The sequence below is a fragment of the Ambystoma mexicanum genome, chromosome 12 (assembly GCF_040938575.1).
Source record: "Ambystoma mexicanum isolate Mex_15411 chromosome 12, UKY_AmexF1_1, whole genome shotgun sequence".
Lineage (NCBI taxonomy): Eukaryota > Metazoa > Chordata > Amphibia > Caudata > Ambystomatidae > Ambystoma > Ambystoma mexicanum.
Genome location: NC_090936.1, coordinates 371,394,532 through 371,413,441, shown reverse-complemented (window position 1 = coordinate 371,413,441; position 18,910 = coordinate 371,394,532). Strand labels below are relative to the sequence as shown.

At 48.3% G+C, this 18,910-nt stretch overlaps 1 protein-coding gene across 1 annotated transcript in view; it reads right to left on the bottom strand.

Moving 5' to 3' along the window:
• Positions 1 to 18,910, bottom strand: part of ITFG2 (integrin alpha FG-GAP repeat containing 2) — a 1,163,252-nt gene that overhangs the window by 831,970 nt on the left and 312,372 nt on the right. Inside the window, exon 4 of the mRNA XM_069628496.1 lies at positions 9,210 to 9,384. Coding sequence (XP_069484597.1) covers positions 9,210 to 9,384 — 175 coding nt within the window. The remainder of the gene's footprint in view (positions 1 to 9,209; positions 9,385 to 18,910) is intronic.

The window sequence follows — 18,910 nt, the reverse complement described above, 5'->3', positions numbered from 1 at the left end:
GGCGTCCTGCCATTCCCATGGCAACACGTCATTAGCTGAAGCACAGCGAATGTTGACACAAGACGTGCTTTGGAGTTGTGAAATGGGCGGTACACGTCTGCTGATGACAGGCTCAGGGGCGGGGGATATGGACTTAGTGCCACAAAAGCAGGTCACCCAGGGCGATGGGGCAAGTGATAGGATTATTCCAAAATGGCTACGCCGTGCTGCCTGTTTTCGCATGCGTTTAATGGACGAAAACTCGGGTAAGGTCCATAGGAAATTTTTCTAATATCGAGCGATTTAGGCTTAAAAACACATGGCTGACCCGTAGGGCCAATAAAAATTTCCATTCCTTTAAGATTAATGGCCTACAACTGAAACTAATCAATGAGCCTGCAAGGCATTAAATGCCCCAACAGAAAAGGAGGAGTATAAGGAGCTGCAACGAGAACTGTAAAGCTGGTTGTAGTATCAGTAGTAGAGGAGAAGCACGAGGCTGGAAAATCAAAAGAAAGTGGAAGAATAGAATGGACACCGGAGCATGGAGACAGCAGATTTCACCTGCAAGCTCTGAGAGGATCCTGTTCTCCCAAACTCTGAAGTGCAGAGTCTGCACAGGGGAAGACATACTGAAGGCTGAGACTTCCCCATGTCAACTTTGTTGCTGTGATTGCAGAGCTGTGGAAGTGCAGGAGACTAAGGCCAGAAGCAGAAGGCAAGCCGAGGTTCTCGGGAAGAAAAGGAAACTCCCAAATCAAGTGGCCGGATCGGAGACCCCCGTGTTGGAGAAGGGTGTGGGTCCCCAGCGAGCCAGAAGTAGCAGAAGAAGTAGATTAAGTCGGGAAAGCAGTGCAATCCGCAAAGCCAGTGTCATTGAAGCAGGTGGGTGAAGCACAGCGTTCAGATACACTGTGCAGGCCTTGCCGGTAAATGTAGCCAGATCCTAACAGACTTGTGTGCTGTTAAATGTGAGAGAATTCCGCTTGTTCCATTCGAAGCATTGTTCATAAAGGATATGTAGTACTGGCATATGCTGTGAATGACACAAAGTTCGTGTGAAAGCTAAAGTCCTTGAAATTCCATTGTTGAACTAATAAAGACTGTTGCTGTCTAACGGAGTGGTCGCGTGTCCCTAATTGAGACAAGGGAATGCTATTTAAACCATTACCGATTACCAAGCATTGTCCATTATAAGTTTAAATTTGCAGAGAGTGAAAAGTACACGAAGAAAAGGTTGCATGTGCCTAATTGTGTTTTCACTTGAGAGAATTTATTTTACATTGCATCAGGAAGTGATATTTGAAGTATTTCGAAGAAGTGAAGAATCTAAATTTGAGAGAAGAATAAGCAAGCATTACCCCGAGCCAAGAGGTATCCCTTTATAGAAGCAAAACTGCTTTGCCAAGAGTCACCTAACTGCAAATTGAAGTTGTTAACAGTCAAGTGTCATAAGAAACAAGTATCCCATTGTTACCTCAAGCTGCGAAAGTGGCACTTAAGCTTCTGTGTAATTGTTTGGGTTAATGAATGGCAGACAAGTGGGTACAAAGCTGGGGAAGAGGAATTAAATGCTTACGAGTATCTTTAAGTAGAAGATAATCTGTGGTGCACAGAGACAAACAGGCTACCCCTCTAAAGAAGAGATATTTGGAGGAAGAGTGCCTTGCCTACCTGAAAGGTGTTGAAGTTTTCTAAGTGAAATGCGTTGTTGCTGAGAACTGTGCATTTGAAGTTGTGGTTATTAATAAGTGCAAAACTGCAGAAGCATTGTGGAACGTATAACACAATGGGGCAAGAGAATGAATTCCCCATGGCAATATTTAGGAGAAGTGAAAGAGAAGTAGTTGAAGTATAAGTGCTGCGAAATCATCCTGGCAAAGATATAAGAGGACATTTCTATATGAAAGAACTGTGATCGATGAAAGTAGTTTGTGATAATAATAATAATTTAGCATTTATTTAGCGCTACAAACCCTCAGGTATCTGAGCACTGCTTATTATTACCCACAGTGTGTGGTGCTCATTTATCGACCTCGGAAGGATGAAAGGCTGACTTTGACCCTACCGGGATTCAACCCTACGTCAGCAGGATCTGCACGGATGTCAAACCGAGCGTTCTACTCGCTGTGCTATCGGACCGGCTGGAAGGAGTGAAGAACTGAACAGAGACTTTGTCATCCATTCGGATTTACTGGTTTCTTTTTGTTGAACTTTGAAGCTGAAGCCAATTTGGAACCTGGGGAAGGGGAATTCACCCAGGTTCCTACAAAGAGAATGTGAATATATTTCTAATACAATTGAAGGCATTATGAAATGCCAGATATTTTGTTGCTTGTTTGATGTATACGTGCGAGGGCCAGAAATGTTGTGTTAGAGTGTTTTCCTTAGTTTATTTAGGGAGGGAAATCCTCATTAGTGTAGGGCAAGTGAGGCGTTTATTTGACACTTTTGGTTTAATAAAATGGCATTGTTTGTAAAACCATCAAAGAGTTGTCCACCTCACATTTCTGACCCCTCACAGTAGCCTCATGAGAAGGGGCTCCCCTTCGGGGACAAGTGACGACACCTTGTGAATCGTCACAGGACCCTTGTGGAATTCTAAACCCAGTGATCAGTAGATAAAGAGATGAAGACCTGTGGGGAATGTTGCAATGCCGTGAGGTCCCATGTGGCAAAGAGGACCCTTGCAGAGAAATTCAAAACAGAGCCCCACATCAGAAACATGGATTGAAGACTGTATAACATCCAAATTCACTTCACAGTATTCCAACAGTTACCATGGATCCCTGTGAACACTCACCAGCCTGAAGGGAACATACACAGTGCAAATGTACCAGCATTGAAGGAGCCATAAGCAGCCATTGTGAGAACAACCTAGAAAGGTAGAAATTCTGTCTGGACTAAAGATGGTCACAGAGGCATATTGTAGAATCTGATAGAATGGAGAGGCCTGATTTGTTATCATTGTGGAATCATTACTCTTTGTTATGGATTTATTACCCACCATTACCCATCATTGCCTATTGTTAGAGAACCATTACCCATTATTACCCATTTAGGAATCATTGCATCCTGTTTAGTTATCCATCATACATTCTTATTAGTGCATGAAGTACTGACATTAGACTATCCACATTATTCTGCCACATATATGTAGCCATTTGCATTTGCTTATAGAATGAGGCCTGTTGTATTTGAAATGCAATGTAGAGCCATGTAGAGACACAAGACACATGTAGAATGTATTATGTATGTATGTAGAGAGACTCGCATTGAGTGTGCACTTAGAATATGCATTGAGCTTTAAGTATAGTGCTTGGTATGAATGAATGTTATAGGCACTACTTTCGAGAATAGAGAGCATTTATCTGGCATTATAAAGCCATTACACAGAGAAGCACCGCAGAGTGCGAAGTTGTTATGAGTTAACAGTGTAAAAGTATTCGTAAACATTTGCTTGGCAGGACAGATAACACGACCCTTGTCCGAGTGGGGAAGGCAAAGGAGGCTTTATTATCAGCTGGCTGGCTGTGAGCTTCGCAGACAGAGAAGGTGGGGGCCATGGGCAGCAGGGCTGTGTTTTTGCATTGGAGAGGAGAGGAGAGATGGTTTGCTCTCTGAGGAGAGAGATTTCAATGATTTGAATGGATATCAATGGAGAAATAGATGTTAGGATGGTACCGCAGACAGAAGGCCATGACAGAACACGCAGTGATTGACCAGAACACGGAGTGAAAGTACATGCAAACACAGACTTTCAGGTATTGCTCGTATTTAGAAACGCTGACAGAACAGAAAGAGGCATTTTCGCTTAGAGAACAAATGTAACCATAGGGATTTGTATACGTCATTGCACAGTATAACCAGAGGAGAGGCTTTAGGAGTTTCTAGTTGTTGGAGATGTAGTTTTGGATGGAGGATCTCTCTGAGAGATAGATCGAGAGGTGTTTGGTGGGGGATTGATGCAGCCTTGGCAGACCAGCTTGGCAGAGATTGATGACCTTGGCAGAGGCTTGAGGCAGTTCGAGTGACCAGACTTGGCTAGATTGGAGAAGGGGAGTATTGCTGAAAAAGACATGCGTGCATGGGGGAATTAGAACACACTCACACAGTGCTTTGGCTGACATGATAGAGAGGGTAATCAGACAGGGATTGTCTCAGTGGATTCCAGAGGAATGGAGAGGAATGCTGAATGCTGGCACTTGCCATATATATATATTGCATTAGACACGATAGATCCAGCTAATCACAGGCTTGCATTAGAAGCTTGTAAGGCTTATAGTTATTACACTGCATGGTAGATTTGCACCAAAAGTATAAAGGTGCAAATTCGATATTTGCATTACATTATTGTTTGCATCATGCCTTGCTGTGCATGAATAAATGTATTCGATTGTTATAATTGAATCGATTCATGTGTTTTCTTTGTGTCTTATGTTATTGTGTCCATAGGAGTACGTTGTTGGGAGTAATCTAGAAGTAACACAGTGCACATAGGCCCTGAGATACAAAAGCAGGGGGGTATAGTGATCCACACCCCCCTAGGAAATTGACTAAGACTGATGCATGGCCGCCCAAGCGGGGCTAGACCATGGTAGGAATTGTTTTAGGAATAACAATATGAAGCTTCGGGAAGCTATGGACCAGCACAGCTTGGGAAAATAAAACCATTAGCGATGAGAGCCTTGGGACAAAAGTGTCAGGGTTCCACCTATCTATTTGGCTAGGAAGAGAATGAGGCTGGTGAAGGCTGGGATGAGACATGGGAGATATGTGGCTCAATTAGTCTTTTGTTTCTGTTGTGGGGAAAATGGTTATCTCTGCGAGTGTTTTCCTTAACTATCTAATCATGAGCCCAAGGTTTTCCCAGTGCAAGATGGAGAAGGGTGTACCTGGCACTGATTGGCTTGGTGACAACTGCGAGGTAGTCTTTGAACCTTGCTCAGAATTCCAAACTGCCTTTCATTAAACTAGAGTCCTCAGCAGTTCACAGTAGAAGGAGCTCCTGGAAATCAAACTACTGAAAGCCACCAAAGAAATCTATAGTTCAATCCAGGAGGGAACAGACATTCAAGATCAAGGACAGGAAGCTTGAGATAAGTGAAAAAAACAAAGAACATTTACATTGTACAATGTTTTAGACTCTTAGCCAGTAAGTGAGCTGTAGAACCTGTTTCTTATGTTATAGGGCAGTTGGCTATGTGGTCAGAGGTTTCCTAAAGTATTTCATAAAAGTTGCAGCTACGTTATGCCAAATTAATTTTCTGTACTAAAAGAAAACAGCACATGTGTAATACAAATTAACAAACGGTACGCCGCATAGTAACAAACTAACTTTAATTCAACGCGTGGTGTGAGATGAAAACTAAACTAACCTGAGCAGTGCGGATAACGAACTTTCACATATCCTAATCACGAGTCCAGCAGTCATTCGACATGTGGATGCATGGTTTTCCATTAGCGGTCTTTGCAGCGACATTAAAGGAAAGGATCTAGAGGCTCGCCTTCCTTATGTGCGTCCTTCCCGGAAGTCGAGTTCTGTGAGGAGGCTTTTACCTGCCACGCAGTTACACTTGTTTCATCGGGAAGCCGTCGGGGCTTAGCAGTTAACTTTCTTTTTGATGCGCAGTGTACCTTCCGGTAGACATGTCTCCCGCTGCGTTTGAGATCAAGTGAATCTCCACGTCACAGCGAAGTAAGAGACTTATCACACATCTACACATATAAGATCCAGTGTGAGGCATCAGAGAATAAGTGAGACTCCAGACTTCAGCTTTGTTTATAACTATGTAGTTGGGAACATAAGGCAATATTTACCAGCTTGCAAAAACTAGACAAAGCTTTTATTTTCTGGACTTTGAGGAAATAAGAGCCATTTTTTCCTGAAAAATTGAGGAATGAGTGAAGATAGAAAGGACCTCTTCAGCACAGTATATTGAGAGCCTTTCAACTATCAAACAGAGGATTCAGGTACTGGGAATTAAGTGAGGGTTCTCAGATATTGTAACAGTAGAAAAAGGGAAAAGAAGTACTAATGATTACATATTTTCACTCGTAGGTCTGAGGATCCATAACACTTGAAAAATAAGTTTGAAGCAGAGAAGGGAGACAAAATGAGACTCGAGTTTGTTATTTTATCTACTTCCCCTTTCCCCTTGGTCTTGCTCACACAGCAGTTGTTTCAGTTAACTGTTTTGTGAGCAGGTTCAGGGTGTCTGGAGGGCTAGCATCCACTCCTGCAGGAATATTAGGCGGGGACCTGATGGATGCCTGTGAACACTCACCAGCCTGAAGGGAACATACACAGTGCAAATGTACCAGCATTGGTGGAGCCATGAGCAGCCATTGTGGAACCAACCTAGAAAGGTAGAAAGTCTAGCTGGACTAAAGATGGCCACAAAGGCATATGAAGCTTTGGGATCTATGGACCAGCAACAGCTTGGGAAAATAAAACCATTAGCGATGAGAGCCTTGGGACAAAAGATACAAGAAAGTAATCAATAAGGGGCCGAATGAGATTGATTCTTAAGGAGAGAGACGCTTGTAGAAGGCAAGCAACGGAGAATAAAGAAGGAGCAGCAGCCAACCAGGAGCCAAGGAGAATCTAGGACAGCAAGCAGGGCAGTGTGACCCAGGGAAGCGACTATTAAGGCAAGGACCAGGTTAGACTTCACCGGTTAGCAGAGATGGAGAAGCCAAGGGTCCTGGAAAGGCTTGGCAGCCTGACACAACTTGTTATGAATCGCCGGCGGACCTGGTCGATTTGGCACCGCTGGCGTCATATCTCGTCAATATATCGCGCTACACCCAAGATGGCGTATCGTTCTCCCAAGATGGCGCATCTCACTGAGAGCTGCATTCTAGACCTACAGAACAGCAGACAGGAGGCTCCTCCCTCTTACCCGGAAACAGTTCATCTGAACCAGAAGCCGGGACAGCAGTGCGTTGCTACTGCTTACTGTAGCCACGTTGCGTGAGTAATCGGATAGCTTACGAACTCTCTACCGAATCCTTACCTTTCTGCAACTTTCCACTTTCCTAACCTCACGTTTCCTTTGTATTCCAGGCAGCTCCCTCCTACGTGCCCACTGAGCGTAGACGCGATTCTTCCCACTCATAGCATAACCCGAGACCCTTTTCAAGTAGGTTTTGTAATTTATAGGAGATCAGGTTTGTGTCTTGCTGCTATTTAGCCGGCAATAACTCTTCGCCTTTTCAGGTAGCATGCCTCGCTGCTAACGAGGATCCTTGGTACAAGACTACGTTACCCAAAACTCTTTCTCCTCAAGTCACTGACAGTGTCTTTACCAATTTAGGTAAATGGAATCCTCAAAAGAGTAGTAATAGAGTAGAGCTTTCTAATCTGCCACTTGAAACCTCTCCTTTCTCTTACTCTGTTTCTTAAAGGAATCGAGCGTGTTAACCAACAGCAAGACTCCCTATCCCTCTTCTCTCTCGTTCAGCAAACCTGCATCCCAGAAAGGTACCTTCATTCACTTTTCCCTTCTGATATTCCTTCCTGTAAGACCCTCTATTAATTCTCTTCTTGTTATTCTAGTTACATCCACGAGAAGTAGAATATACTTACGAGTAAAGGGGAAGACTACGCTCACTAGCCACGTTCCCCAGTTCCTCCAGACCAGCGCACTCAAACCGCCCAGGGTTTTCTCCCGTTCGAGGGTTTCCCTGCTATGGTCTCCAAGTGCTTTATTTATAAGCGCTGGGAGAGTGTGGCAGATGAACTCTCATCACTTCTTGCAGTTCCGAAGACAAGGTAGGCTGCTCTTTGATTGTGCTATCCATCCGCCAGCACTGAGGGTGAGGAGTAGATTGAGTGCTAAGGAAGAAATTGGTTTTTAACACAACTTTCGATCTGAGAAACGTGAGAAGCTGAAAAGCCTGAAATACCTCAAGCTCTGTGAAAATGCTGGCCAGTGAGCTGGGCGCTAAATCCATGAAGAGCAAGCTGAGCACTATATGGTTCTTACAAACAGCAAGATGGGTAATCTATTCCTGTGACTGTGGCAAAGAAGGAAACTCGCTGATACATGCCTGCAACTGTGTTTGGGCAATGAAGCAAGAAGGGTGCTATATCCCAAGACTGAAGATTAGGTATATATTGACCAGTCTCCCTTTGAGAGAAATAATCCTGGATTGATTGTTCCATCCATCTGAACACACCTGTTGCTCAGATAGTTCTAGGATAGTATTACCCATTTTGGTTTCAGATTCACCCCTAGTCCGAATGGGAATTTTTGCCAACTATTTTTAATACAAAGTAAAAGAGCTGAAACCATACTTCTGTGCCACGTGTTCTGTTGGTTCACCAGTTAGCAACAGTAAAAACAAATGGCATTTTAAATATCTCCTATTTTGAAAGTACAAAGTAATTACATAGTGGGCGTTCACAGATATTTAAGGAATGGGGTAATTCTGAACTGCACGCATCAACACCACGGCAAAGCAATATTTCCTTTTCCCCCGTCTCTCCACTAAGCTAACCTACAGAGCGCTCTTTCAGATCCGCCAGTGAGCTGGAGACAATGCAAATGGCAACTTTGCAAATAGTAAATGCTGTTAACAAAGTACGTATAAGGTATGCATTATTTACTCCATGCCATTAATGTCTCACGCATTCCTAACTTGTAACTAGGGATTACTTTAAAAATAGGAGATCATTAAAATAACACTTCTTTTCTCACGCCTCCACCATCAACCCAAGCCTGTGACTAAAGATTTCAGGGTCTGCTAAGATGCAAAAACTACTGATGCCGTCTCTGAATTTCCATTTTTTACGACTATACTGGAATAGATACAAGCCTCCAATCTATAAAAGTGACCAACATATATGTGAATTGAAGATTTAGCTTTATTTTCCAGCCTAGGCAGCAGCCCGTATTGTTTCAAAGCACGCTTCCTAGTAGCAGCTGGGGCTTTGTTAGTGCTCATAAATCAAACAAAGTAGCATGTGTGCTTACTTTCCGAAGGGCCACAACTCAGTAAGGCGCTGTTTGACCAGTTTCCTGCTTGCAATCTTGCCCACCCAACACTAAAACTTAAAATACCTCCACCAGCATGGAAAAACCAAGCATCTACTTGCCAACTATATGTTCCCACACCAACCTCGCATTCACAGATGTTGCTGATGTGAGTCATGATTGTGCCCCTCTTGTGCCTCTCATTATTGGCATGGGCCTGAGCCAAACTCTTTCACCAAGTGCTCTCACCAATGTCGTTGATCAGCATGACCTTTGTGTTGGCTGGGATGTGCTGCATGTACATCACCTTCTGCTCATCCCCCAGGAGGAAGTCATGATGCCCCGAAGCCTCCAACTTTGTGGCTCCAGCGCTCAGGTCAAACAGGTGGAACCAGCCTTCGGCACTCACAGCCACAACGAAATTCTGGGGGAGGTTTTAATATGCATTTTAGTACAGAAATACATGACCTGAACTGGCGCAAAGGGGAAGAACATTAAAAAGGGAATGGAAAGAACACAGGGAGCAGAAGAATGAAAATTCATCCAATTAAATTTAACAAGAACAATTAGATGAAAGAACAAAAAATAAAAAACATCGACAAATGGAAATAAGTACAATATAGGGTACGTAAAAGGTTGAGTGGAAAAAAAGGTATAACATTATACATAAAAAATCATCTCTCAAACGGAGGTAGTGGCATTCTGGGATAGTCTAAGGAACACTTTTGCAGTGAGTGTTTTTGTGTGTAAGGAAGGCATGGTATCGAAGTAAGACAGACAAACGTGACAACAGTTCAAGGGTGTTTATTGAATTCAAAGGGGTGTGATAAACGCCTATCTAAACCTAAATCTAAGATGAGAGCAAGCTACGACCATCAAATAATAAAGAATGCAGCCCTGGTGGGGTCTTGTCAAAATAAAAGGGCCTATACTAAAAAACTGATTGCCAATTCTTACCGCTAATTTACAAATAGTGTGGGGGAACCTTCATGAAAAAAAAGGGGTGTTCACAAAATGATAAGTCAGGATGTTCGGGCCGTTGGTCTCCCTGCCCCACATTTTCTGCACGGGGCAAGGCAGTTCACTTTAGCCAAGCACACACTCTTGCTTCCTTGACACGAGGATACAGTTCCATTTCCAGCAACACGGCCTTCCGTGCTCAAGGATCTTTTTCTTCAACGTCTTTTGATTTGGAAGGCCTGATCTGCAAAACAAAAAGGGACAATTTTCTTACCTGTAACTATTGTTCATGAATATTCCCCGTTGTCAGGCTGGGAATCCTCGGTAAAAGAAAAAATAGTTTCACTTTCATTTACAAACTGTATTTCTTCTCTAAACCAATCACTGTTTTCTGGGTCATACTGCATGGAGCCAATGACAGTCCTTCCCCTAAGCCCCTCCTCTGGCAGCCACCTTCAGATCTGGTAAGCACGTAAAGTGGCGGTATGACCAAGAAGAGCTGCAGAGGGGTAGGAGCGTGGGTTCACATGTGAATCTATGCCAGACCCATGCTGGAGAACAATAGTTACAGGTAAGTACTTGTTCCTTCTCCAGCATGAGGTGTGGCATGGATCCACATGCTCATGAATTACCAGGTTACTCACCGTAGTGACAACCTTACTCCTAGTCCATAGTCCCCTTTCCTCCATACTTATGGGACATCTCTTCGTCCTGTGGGACGGGACCGGAGCACTTTGTAAAAAGCATCCACATTTTTCCCAAAATGTGTCCTTCCTCTCTTTCTTGCGCAGGGCCCTGCACTCGGCCGTAACCCTGCCCACCTTGGCTCCGCCCTGTGCATCGCCCATCCGTCCTTTTCTATCGCCAGGTCAAAGACCCATTAGCAATAACAGAGGAACCTTATTAAAGGGGACAGAGGGCGGGCGTATGGCAGAAAGGGGACTATGGACTAGGAGTAAGGTGGTCACTACGGTGAGTAACCTGGTAATACTCCCACGTCCCGTCCCCTTTCCTCCATACTTATGGGAGATTCTCAAGCACTCCTTACAGGAACTATGGGTGGATGGAAATACCCCTTACTGAAACAGGTTTTCCAGTACAGCCTGACCAAACTGAGCATCAGCTCTTGAGCTCATGTCGAAACAATAATGCTTACAGAAAGCAGATGGGGAGGCCCAAGTAACTGCCATAGCAATGGACTCCCAGGGGACATATTTCTGAAAAGCAACCGCAGCTGCCTTACACCACACCAGGTGTGCATGAATACCCTTAGGAGGTTTCAGCCCTTGGACGGTGAAGGACTCTGATGCAGGCGGCGATCCACCTCGAAATAGTTGCCTTAGACGCCTGCCTGCCCTGGGGGTTACCGAAGGTCACAAAAAGTTGAGAACAACTCCTAAGCTCAGAAGTCCTGTCCAGGTAGAACTTAAGAGCTCTTCGGACATCAAGGCAGTGTAGAACCCTCTCAGCCTCATAGGCAGGGTTCAGAAAAAAGACCGGTAAGGAGATCGATTGATTCAGATGGAATTCGGTCACCACCTTCGGTAGAAAGGCTGAGTTTGTCCGAAGGACTACCTTGTCCTTGTGAAAGACCAAGAAAGGATGCTCCACCGACAATGCCTGGAGCTCACTCACTTTCCTTGCCGATGTAACGGCGACCAAAAAGGACACCTTCCAAGACAAGTACTTGAGGTCCACCGTAGCCATTGGTTCAAAGGGTTTATGGCACAGCACCGTATTGACAACATTTAGGTCCCACGGCGGGTGCGGACTACGAACCGGAGGGTAGAGGCGTGTCAAACCTGCAAAATGCCTCTTAACCACTTGGTTACTCAGAGAATACGAGTACTGGTCTGTAGAAAGATAAGCAGAAACCGCTGAAAGGTAAGTCCTGCATGACAGAACATGAACCCCTGACTCTGCTAGGAAGGACACGAAGGACAGCACCGTGTCAATCGTGGCCACCCTTGGATCCAACTTCTTCTCCAAACACTAATGACAGAACCTGAGACATTTACTCTTATACTGAGATCTGGTCGATGGTTTCCTGGCTGCCTGGATAATGCGCATGTTATCCATAGACAAATTCAGATGCTCTAAAGACTTGAACTCAGGCACCATGCCGCCAAGCTGAGCGATTGTCCACCTCAACATCTGCTGTTGCCCCTGGTGAAGAAGATCGGGAGTTACTGGTAACCTGATCGGCGGATACACCGACAGGTGTTGAAGCTCTGAGAACCAAAACCTGGCCGGCCACCACGGGGATATGAGTAGAAGGGAACAGTTCACTGAGTTCTTCAACTTCCAGATCGCACGGTGAACTAGAGGTAGAGGCGGGAAGGTGCAAGCTCTCATGCTGTGCCATGGAATCTTGAGAGCATCCCCCAGAGAGGAGGCTCGCAACCCCCCTCTGGAGGCATACTGAGGAAGCTTCTTGTGCACCGCCGTAGCGAAGAGGTCCACCTCTGGTGTGCCCCAACGCGAGAAAATCCATAAGAGGACCTCTGCCTTCAATTCCCACTCGTAGCTGACCACCATCCGCCGGCTGAGGGCATCCGCTGTGACATTCAGCTGGCCCGGGATGTGCACTGCAAGTAGCCATACACCATGAAGCAAGGCCCACTCCCATATCTGGATGGACAGGTCCACGAGGGGGGGAGACTTCGTTCCCCCTTGCTTGTTGATGTAATACATTGACACCACGTTGTCCGCGCGTATGCAGACCACCTTGTTGACAATGAGCGGTCTGAAAGCCCTGAGCGCTAGGAAGATCGCCAGGAGCTCCAAGTGATTTATGTGCAGGAGCTTGTCTTGAGGCGACCAGAGGTCCGAGACCTGAAGAAGATCTAACGTTGCACCCCACCACAGAAGGGAGGAGTCCGTCGTGATCGTCACCATAGGGCCCGTGCCCCCCCGACAGGTTGCTGAGAGATGACCACCAATCCAGGTCCCCTCTCATGGAATCCGGAATCATTATCCACTTGGAATCCGTGTCCACAGCCTGACGCCAAGAACTCCGAAGAGCCATCGGGGTCCATCTCATCTTGAGACGAGCAGGAGGAAGAGCCAGTACACACGAGGCCATGAGGCCCAGAAGCCTCTGGAACCACCAGGCTCTCCGACTGCGCAAACATCCGACACATGGCTAACAGATCCGCCATTCTGTCCCCGGTCAGATACACTCTGCAGTCGATCGTGTTCCAACGAAAACCCAGGAAAATCAGGTCCTGTGAGACCGTCATGGAGGATTTCCGCCAGTTCACCGGCAGCCCAAGATGGAACAGGAGCTGAAGGAGAGACTGGAGGTTGCCCGCTGCTGCCAGCGGACAAGGGCTGCGTAAGAGCCAGTGTCCAAATAAGGATACACATGGATACCCTGTAGACCAAGATAGGCCGCAATCACCGACATCATCTTCGTGAAGACATGCGGCGCCGAGCTGAGGCCAAAAGGAAGCACCCGAAACTGGAAGTGCTCCTCTCCCAAAGAGAAGCGGAGATATTTCCTGTGTGGATTCCAAATCAGGATATGCATATACGCATCCTGAAGGTCCACAACGCTGAGCCAATCGCCCATCTGTAAGGAGGAGCGTATCTGGCTGGGCGTGATCATCTTGAATTTCTCTTGGGGTAGGAAAAGATTGAACTGGGAAAGGTCTAGGATGGTGCGCAGGCCAGCCTGGTTGGGTTTGGGCACCGTAAACAGCCGGGAGTAGAAGCCCTCCCCTCGCTCCCCAAGGGGAACGGGTTCCACAGCTCTGAGGTCTAGAAGTTTCTGAACTTCGGCCTTGAGGGAGGGTGAGCCCGACAGCTGAAAAGGAGGGTTGAGGTAGGGGGTAAAGGTAAGCGGAAGCCCGCTCGAACGACTGACAAGACCCATCTGTCTTCTGTGATGGTCTGCAACGCCTCCCAATGAGACGCAATGCGTCCTCCCACCGGGGTCTGGTGCGAGCGCGGAAAACCCTCATTTGGTAGGCTTATCGGTGGCGGTGCCACCTGAACCTGATGAGGAGGCTGAGGAGTGAGAGAAAAACTGCATGCGCCGTTGTCTACGGCGGTTATTCCCCGCTGGAGTATCCACTCTGCGGGATTTTCGGTCGAGGAAGCCCCTAAAACCAGAGGAGGGTCGACTTTGTGACAACGGTCTCTGGGATTTGAAAGGAGCTTTGTCCAGAACAGACAATGATTTAGCGGTCTGAGTGCTATCCTTGGTCTTGGTGAGCTCTACATCAGTAGAAGAATGAAAAAGCTCCTTACCATCAAATGGAAGATCCAACACCTTGTCTTGCACTTCCTTAGAAAATTTAGTGGCATGCAGCCACACCTGCCGTGAGATATCAACCTCCAGCATAAGGCCCTGAGCCGAGGCGTCTACGTGATGAACCGCAGCCTCCAGGAGATCCTGGGCCAAGACCCTGGTATCAGAAAGGCCTCCTTTGAAGGCCTCCAGCTTCTCGACCGGGATGTGCTCCTCAAACTCCGACAGACCTTTCCACATCCGCATGTTAGCTCCCGCTAATACCAACTCAGCGATGGCCTGCCTGAGCTGCAAGGCCGAGTTGGCAAAAAATGTTCTCCCTAGGGAGTCAAGGAGCTTGTCCTCCCTTTCCCAAGACCTGAGTAGCCGTCGTGGAAGAGGATGCTGCAGGTCTGGATTGCAACATGGCCGCAGCCACCACTGTGGAGGGAGGCGGAGAAGACGACAGGGCCACCTCTTCCGAGGAATGTAGCCTGTACCTCGCGTCAATCTTCCTATTGACAAAAAGTCCTGAGTCTGGCTTGTCCCAGACTCTTCGGTGCTCGGCCAGAACGTCCTTCTGCAGGAACAGGTTGGTATGCTCTAAGGGAGACAGGGTGAACGCCCCAGAAAGCACACCCTCCTGCGGAGCAGGTGCCTCGGGCACCAGAAAATCTAAGAAACTCATCATGTCTAGTACCCGGTCATGAAAGGCTCTGATAGAGCGGGGAAGGTCCTCGTTGTCCTGATCACCTTGAGGATCATCTGACAGGTCAGGATCCTGCTGAGCCGTGTCAGGCACTGCCTTGTCCACTGGGGACAATGGAGGCACAGACGGAAGAGCCGGGGGAGGCACCACGGGCAAGTGAGGCGCCGGCGGAACCACTGGTGGAACGGGTGGAGCCGGAGGCGCAGGTAGACATATCTCCTTGAAAAGCCCTTTGAAATATTCCCTCATGGGGTCAGTGTGCATAAGCGCTTGAAATTTACTGAAAAAGGCGTCCTCAGGAGATTGTTTCAGAACCTGAGGAGGCCTCTCATGAGGTGGACAAATCCAGGGACGTAACGGGGAAGGGTGCCAAACCGGCCCCTCCACCGACATATCCACATAAATCAAAGGTGCCGCCCCCGCGGGCAACGAAACATTGTGCGGAAGAGGCATCCGGGCGTTCCAATCATAAACCGGCCGGTAAGGATGCGCACAAGGGACCTTAGGTTCACCAAAGGGACCGAGCCCTACACCAGAGGCCGATGGCGTAGTTGTAGGGGCAGCACCTAAAATGGCCACTGTGGTCGTGGCGGGAACGGGCGCCATTTTGTCCTCATCTGAGGGGAACTCCGGCACGTGAGGAAGTGAGGCAGGGGTCCCAGTCGATGGATCAGGGGTCTTAATCTTAGCCTTAACATAAGGAACCTCGGCAGAGCCAGTACTATGAGGCCTGGAATGTTTTTGAGACATACCAACCGCCAAATTAGCCTTCGAAGGAAGGACCTCGGCACTACCGGTAAAAGAAGAACTTTGCTTCATTGCCCCCTCAACAGATCTCGTGTCACCACAAGAGCGGGAACGGTGAGCAAACGCTTTCACCGACAAAGCCTTGACCGGCCTCCCAGAACTGTTGGTAGCTTTAGCCTCTGAACGAGGGACCTCGGACCGAGGCCCGGTAACAGCCTTATCTGCACGGGCCTCGAACATCCGTTCGGTAAAAACAAGCCCAGCCAAGGCCTCGGGGCGCACCCAGGTCTTGTTTTTGAGGGAAGCCGACAGAGAGGCCTCAGAGCGAGCTCCGGTACCCCACGATTCAGTAGAACTGGGTCTACAAACAGCCCCCACAGGAAGGGCCTCAGAGCGTACTCTGGTGTTCACAGGCCCCTTGGGTGACCCTCGGAGAAAACTCCATTAGAATTATTAGGCACAATGAGCACCTCAGGGCGAACCACGGTGACAGAGCGATCAACGCTCCTCCCAGACCGAGAGGAACGCGGAGAGGTATCCCCCGGCCGGGGTGCTCTGAAAAGTAAAGAACTTACCGGGCGTTTTTTCTTCTCGTCGATGAACGCCTGAAAATGCGAAGGAGGAGTTCGTCGGAACACCTCCTCCCACCACTCCAACCGACTTTGAAGTGCCCAGACCGAAAGGGAGTCACAGTAAAAACAGGAGTCCCAACGGTGTTCCGGACCCAAACACTCTAAACAAAGAGGATGGGGATCCGCCCTCGCGAAGCGACGGTGACACGATGAACAATCTGGAAAGTCTAACTTGAAAGACAGACACTAATAAACGAACGCTAGCAAGAGCTAGAGAGGAAAAAAGGGAAGAAAATCTTCCGAGGATGCAAGTGCGTCCAGCCCCGATCGAGCAGAGAAAAGGACTGATGGGCGATGCGCGGGGCAGAGCCAAGGTGGGCAGGGTTACGGCCGCGTGCCGGGCCCCGCGCAAGAAAGAGAGGAAGGACACATTTTTGGAAAAATGTGGATGCTTTTTACAAAGTGCTCCAGTCCCGTCCCACAGGACGGAGAGATGTCCCATAAGTATGGAGGAAAGGGGACGGGACGTAGGAGTTTAACGAATACACAGCAGTACAACATTACACAACCACAGGAAGTGGCAAGGCTCCACAGAAGCAATTACTCTAACCTCTGGAACAGACTCACCCTAAGCGAACAGGTTGCATAGCACTGACTGGCCAACTCTGGACTCCTCTCTGGAATCCTGTTGATGCAGTAGAACTTCGCCACGTACCAGCCCTGCAAATGTCGAGTAGGGGAGCACCAGACAGGAACGCTGTCGTTGCCGCGATCTCTCTTGTGGAGTGGGCTCTTGGAATGCCAGGCAGCGGTCAGTTCACCAACCGATGACATTGCATGATGCAGCCAGAGAGCCACCTGGAGATGGAAGCCTTGGACAAGGCCTTCCCATGATACGCAGGACCAAAGTTTAGGAACAGTTTAGACTTCTTCCGAAAACTGTGTGCGTCACGTAGAACTTCAGGGCATGAGCAACGACCAGCGAGTGCAAGGTCCTTTCAGCCGGTGGCGAAGGCTTCAGGAAAAACACAGTTAACACCAAAGGCTCGTTGAGGTGGAATTCCGTCTGAACCTTCGGCATGAAAGTGGGGTGCTGTTTGCAGGACAGGACCTGGATCTCACTCACCCTCCTGGCAGAGATGATGGCCACAAGGAAAGCCTTTTTCCACGAGAGGAACTTGAGAGGCCCTTGGTGCATAGGCTCGATAGGGGGGACCCCCATGAGCCTCATCAGCACCATTTTCAGATCCTGTGCCGGGGCAGAAGCCTTCACTGGCGGGAAAGATCAAAAAACTCCTTTGAGGAACTCCTTGACGAGACAGTGAGACCAAAGAGAAGATCTTCCTGGAGACCTGGTGTACCGGGAGATAGCCGCCAGATGCACCTTGATAGAGGAGTGGGCCAGACCTGCCTTGGCCAAGGACAACAAGTTTGGAAGAATCTTCGGGCCATGAACCTCAGAGGGGTAATCTTCTGCGACCGGCACCATGTAGCGTAATGCTTCCACTCGTGACCTTAGCACTTCAGAGTCGATGACGCTTGGCCGTGGCAAGGACCTCCCTGCAGTCCGCTGGCAACTCGTATCCCCTAATTTCTAGGGCTACAGGAGCCAAGCCCCAGGTTCAGCAATCCTGGGTCGTGATGCCGGATTGCGCCTCCTTCCCTGGTGAGAAGATCTGCGACCACTGGTACAAAATCTGCCTCGGCCACGCTGGGGCGATGAGCATCATCCTGCATTGGCACTTTGAGTTGATTGATGACTCGCAGCAGGAGAGGCAACAGCGGGAACGTGTACAGAAACAGGCCTTCCCACGGGAAGGAGAACGCATCCCCCATGCTCATGGGTAGGTGGAACCTGCTGGAAAACTTTGGGCATTTGGTGTTCGCCGCCGTTGCAAACAGATCGATCTGCGGCCTTTCCCACTTGATGAAGATGCGGTCCACCTGACCCTGCCGAAGTTTCCACTTGTGGCAGGAACGCACCTCCCTGCTGAGAGAGTCCACAATGGTGTTCTTGACTCCCGCCAGGTGAAAAGGGATGAGGAACATCTCTTGTCCGACGGCCCAGTGCCCAGTGCCACAAGTACTGTGCCTCTTTGGAGAGCGCTGGGGATCGAGTACCCCCAGCTTCCTGATGTAGAACATTATGGTGGTGTCCATGAAGATACTCCCCACCTTGCCTTTCAGAGACCGAAGGAATGACTTGAGGGCCCAGAACACTGCCCGCAGCTCCAGGGCATTGATGTGAAGATCCTTCTCCTCCGTCTGCCACAGGCCTCTGGCGTGCGGACGTCCGGTGTGAGCTCTCTAGGCATCCGTGATGACTCGGGGGCTTCTGGACACCTGAATCCAGCGAGCAGCCAGGAACTCCTAAAGAGGTTGCATCCGTAACCTGTAGAGTTCGATAAGGTAGATGCAAGACAAGATCATGCCGAGAAGCAAATTGATGGTCTGCACTGTGGCGGTCTTCAGTGACAACAGCCGTTGCACTTTCCCCAGAATGGCTGCTACCCTCTCCTCCGAGGGCAACACTAGGCAGGAGACTGTATTGAGTCTGGCTCCTAGGAACAGTGCGTTCTGCGATGGCATCAAGCAGGACTTCTGATAACTGATGGAGAATCTCAGACCTGTCAGCAGCTGGACGGTCGTCTCTGTGTGTCTGACGGCCAACTCTTGCGAACTGGGCCGAATGAGCCATCCCTCCAGGTATGGGTATAGGTGTATCTCC